At 44.1% G+C, this 4625-nt stretch overlaps 1 protein-coding gene across 1 annotated transcript in view; it reads right to left on the bottom strand.

The window, feature by feature from the left end:
• Positions 1–2903: 2903 nt before the first annotated feature.
• The window catches only part of SKIDA1 (SKI/DACH domain containing 1), a 2443-nt gene continuing 721 nt past the window's right edge, over positions 2904–4625 (bottom strand). The window contains exon 1 of the mRNA XM_041490104.1: positions 2904–4625. This exon is cut by the window's right edge and continues 721 nt beyond it. Within this exon, the coding sequence (XP_041346038.1) occupies positions 2923–4625 (1703 nt within the window). The 3' untranslated portion in view covers positions 2904–2922.

The following is a 4625-nucleotide window of genomic DNA, read 5'->3' as shown; positions in this document are numbered from 1 at the left end:
GGGCCGCTGGCAAGGCTGGGCGCCATATTTCACGTCCTCAACTCTGCAGAGCCTATTTGGTATAAATTTATGCTTATACCTCCCCCTCCAACCCCCAGCCCCCCATCCCGGATTATTTCAGGACCTGAAAAGGCACCTCTGTAATTTACAATTCCTGGCCAAATCAGCATATCTCTAATTGGAAGTAAACAGGGTCAGGGGACAGAGTTACTTTGAAAGTGATATGTTGTTTAACTGGCAAGGCGAAATTTTAGGTTTCAAGTTTGCATATTGCACTTTTGCGTCTTTTGGCTCTTTTTTTCTTTTTTTTTTTTTTTTTTTTTTTTTTTTTTTTTTTTTTTTTTGGTAAAGGGAAACCCTCAGGGGTCCATTAATTTTGGTGTTTTTGTATTTTTGTGTTTTTTGGCTTTTTTTTTTTTTTTTTTTTTTTTTCTTTCTTTTTATTTTTTTATTTTTTTGGTCAAGGGAAGACCTTTGTCAGGGAGACACAGTTTCTAACAGAGCGGGGGGGCTTTCCTGAGCAGTACATTTTGTACGTACTTACAGTTCTCTGGAAATAAGGCTGTAATCTGTGCAGCTCTAAACACACGAATGTAAACATTCATCTCAGAACAACTTCAGTAAGCAGATTTTTCATGACCATCGTAATTTCAGCAGAGCGGTTAAGTATGCAATGCACCTTTTGCAATTGGCAGCTTAAAGTGATGTGTGTGCATGTGTGTGTGCGTGTGCATGCAGGGGGGAAGGGCAACTCCACTGAAAGGCAATTGTTTACTCTTTCTAAATATATTTGGCTGCAGGTATTCTTTGACTAGGCCTTTTACAATGAGAGGAAAACTCCGGTGTGGATATAGTAAACAGAGCTGAAATCAGTTAGTGACTGCTTGGAATATTTGGAGACATGAGGGGTTGGGACAGGGCATCACAAAAGGTAGGAATTAAAAAACTGAAACCCAGGCAGTGGATTGCCAGCAGAAATGTTGACTTTGAGTCACACAGTAAACATTACATTGTTGCTTTGTTTTCCTTTTTTGATTTGCGATAAATTATTCTCCCGGGATTGATCGATGAGTGGAATCCTTAAAATTTAATTTGTGAATGATCTAGTATAAATAAAATGCTAATCCAAAGAAAGAAACCAGCAATTATTCATCCTAAACTCTGCTGATTCAGCAACTCAATTATTATTGCCTTTCTCAAGCTGCAAACTTTTTCAGGCTGTTTTCAGAGTTGCTGTATCCGTCCTCCCCCCACAAGAGATACCTTCCCCCGTCCACCTCGGCCTCCAGCCTTTCTTTCTTTTTTTTTTTTTTTTTTTTTTTTTCCCCCCTTCCCTTTTTTTTGGGGGGTTGGGGGGGGGGGGGAGGGAGGGAGTGAAACAGTTAACCTCTTGAAGCGTATTTCCTCCAAATAAAAACAGTGAACTTACAAATGGAGAGGAAACCACGGATAACTCTGCAATAATTCAAAGTGTTTGGAATCAGGATTTTTTAAACAGTGTTTTTAATTGAAAATAAAGCTAAAGCATGCTTTTCAACAGTGCAAATTTCCATAATTTTGATTTACTGCTTCCATCATCACAATATATTATACCAGCATGTCTTACCGAGGGCTAGACCCTAGAAGTCTGCCTGTTTGACTATTTTGATATTAAGTGCAAATATAGGTAATTGCCTCTGATTGTCACGTGCAGTAAAAATGTTTCTGCTACATAGAGAGGATGGCATGGCAAAAAAACCCACGACAGCAAATTTCAAGAGATGAGGATAGAAACGGGAAGTGTAACATGGTTGAATCGCCTGAGTTTTGTTGCCAAAAAGCTATGAATAACATGGTCTTCTCATTTTGTGTAATCTTTCCTCTTACGGCCTCTCATTTCACTTTCTGTGTTGTATTTACTGCTTTGCTATTTCCTCCAGCCAGCATGAGGGGCTGGACCATAAATTGTACTGCTGGCCGGGCAAATATTTTAGTTGCTTTGCAAGTTTGTAAGGGGCATGTTCAGACCACAACTTAAGTATGACATTAGTGGATAACAGTAACCTTATTTAAGACCTCTGGGTGAAACAAAAAGGCTTCCCAATTGCAAAGAGTGGCTGTACAAGTAAAAAGACACCCTTTTACCAAAAATAGAATTCCACATTTATTTACTGGTTTCAAATGAGGCAGCTTTTCCCAGCGCTGGGGTCGCAGGCGGACCCCAGTCTTTTCCAAACCGGACAAGAAGGAGTAAGTGCAACTGCCCTTCGAAAAAGACACCCCTGCACCCGAAAACAAAGCTCCCGAAAAGTATACTGCTGCCACATTGAATTATAGTGAACCCTTACTGTGCAACCATGTAACTTAACAAAGTTTAACTGAATTAACAGTTAGACTTCCATTTTCAAAATCTAGTGCATAAATTTAATGGCTCATTCTAATATTTATTATTCAACCTTTTGACATTTATTTGCAGCAGTTGAATTGAGGTACTGGTGCATTATTAGCATTTAAACAGTAAAGTGTTCCAGCTCTACCATAATAACTGAGTTTAACTTGAGTCTTTAGCCTGAAGTACTCTGTGGAATGTAACATAATAAAAAAAAAAAAAAAAAAACCAAACAAAAAAACCCCAAAAACAAAAACAAAAACCAAAAACAATGCAACAGAACAAACAAACAAACAAAAAAGCCCAAACCAACAACAACCAAAAAAAAACCCCACCAAGATCCCAAAATAAGGAAAACCCCCCCACTGTTGTAATGGTAAATAAAATAGTAATCCAGATTCTGTCTTCACAATGTGATAAAACAGGAATTCCAATAGTGTATATCATTAATGGGTTTGTACAAACCATGCTGCAGAGTTAAAAAAAAAAAAAAAAAAAAAAAAAAGGTAAGAAAGTTAAAGGTGGTTCAAGAAAATATTTTCCAAACTACTTTATTAATTAAATTTCCTGAATTTGTGGCTAGGTGGAAGAGGTATTGCAGAACCGCCCAGCTGCCATTTCCATACAGGATGGGCCTTGTGAGGTGGTTGGGAATCCTTAGTGGTGTTTAAGGAATAAGCTGGCAACAAATCCCCATCATTGCCAATAATTAGTGATGGTGGACAGGGAAAATTTGCCATGAAATTAAATGGCCTTTTCACTGCTGATGCTACATTGCTGGCTACCCTTTTGCGTCTATTGTTAACTGTAAAATCATCCAGTGTTCCTTCATGTGTCTCAATTTTACCTGTAGGACGTGGGCTTCGAGCTGATTTCAAATTTGGTTTGACTGGAGGAGTCTGCAGTACAGGTCGCTTTCCCAAAACCAGTGTCCTGTAATTTTTTCTCACCCTTGCTCCAAATTTATACTCCCCATCCTCAGGTTTTGGAGTACCTAAAGTGCATGAGAGGACCTGACTCTGAGTCAGTGGGTTTAAGGAAGTGGTTTCTTTCTCAGTGCATGCAGAATCTTCCTTGGCTGTTAATAAAGCGTCCTGGTTATTACTCTCAGTCACACTGTAAAACTCATCCTTAGTATCATTGCACTCACACTTTAGCTTATGTGTTGTAAGATCAGGCTCATACTCGTCGTTCGCACTGCTGTCCTCTATTTTGATTTTAATGCTGTGCAGGAATGGCAACGCCTTATTGCCTGTATCAGTGCACTGGAGCTCAGCTGCTGCTGCTGCCCCTGGAGAAGCAGCATCCTCCGCAGGATCAGTTTGTAAAGAGGGCAAATCCGTGGCAAATTCAATACAATGAGGGATTTTGGAATCTTTCTCTGAATTTGCTGCCGCTGATGAAGAATCATTATTTAAGAACCTAGCAGCTATTGTATTGTTATCTGCACGGTGTGTAGTAGTTGCTTGAAGGCATTTCCTTGCCTCTCTGAGTATTCTTTGTTGTGGAAATGCATTGTTTGTCTTTGGGCTAGGTGAAGAGGCCCCCTTTGCAACACAGTTAATTGTTAGGTCAGTACTCTTGGCATTATTGGAAAATTCAGAGTGTGGGAATGTGAGTTCGGATACCCTATCATCTCTTATCTCCGCGAAGCAGCTCCCTAGGCCGCCGGAGCAGCGCAGCGCCGGGGCGGCGGGAGCCCAGCCGGGGCAGCCCCACTCCTCCGGCAGCTCCGGCTTGACTCCGCCGGGAGCGCCGCGGAGGGCGGGCAGCCCGCCGGGCTCCGCCGGGGCCGGGGGCCGAGAGGCGGCGGCTGCCGCCAGATGGTACAAGAAGTTGGCGTGGACCACGCCGGGCGGGCTGCAAAAGCTGGTGCGCCTGAAGCGGATGCTCTGCACCGAAACCTGGCTGGAGACCGAGCTGGAGTCGGAGTCCGAGGTGCTGTCCTCCTCCTCCTCCTCCTCTTCCTCCTCCTCTTCCTCCTCCTCCTCCTCCTCCGAGCTGCCCTCCTCCGAGTCCGAGGCGCCGCTGCCCTCCTCGTCCTCCTCCTCCTCCTCGTCCTCCTCCTCCGAGCTGCCCTCGCTGGAGCTGGAGAGGCTGGAACCGCAGTCCGAGTCGTGGGCGGCGCGGCCCGAGCAGCAGCTGGACTCCGAGTCGCTGCTGCCGCTCTCGGGGAAGGCGGGCGGCCCGAAGCCGCGGGGCAGAGGCAGCGGCAGCCGCGGGGCGCCACGGGGCCGGCAGGGCCGGGGCAGGGCCA

This window comes from Pyrgilauda ruficollis, unplaced genomic scaffold (assembly GCF_017590135.1).
Source record: "Pyrgilauda ruficollis isolate IOZ18807 unplaced genomic scaffold, ASM1759013v1 scaffold12, whole genome shotgun sequence".
Lineage (NCBI taxonomy): Eukaryota > Metazoa > Chordata > Aves > Passeriformes > Passeridae > Pyrgilauda > Pyrgilauda ruficollis.
This window is presented reverse-complemented; position numbering and strand designations above follow the sequence as displayed.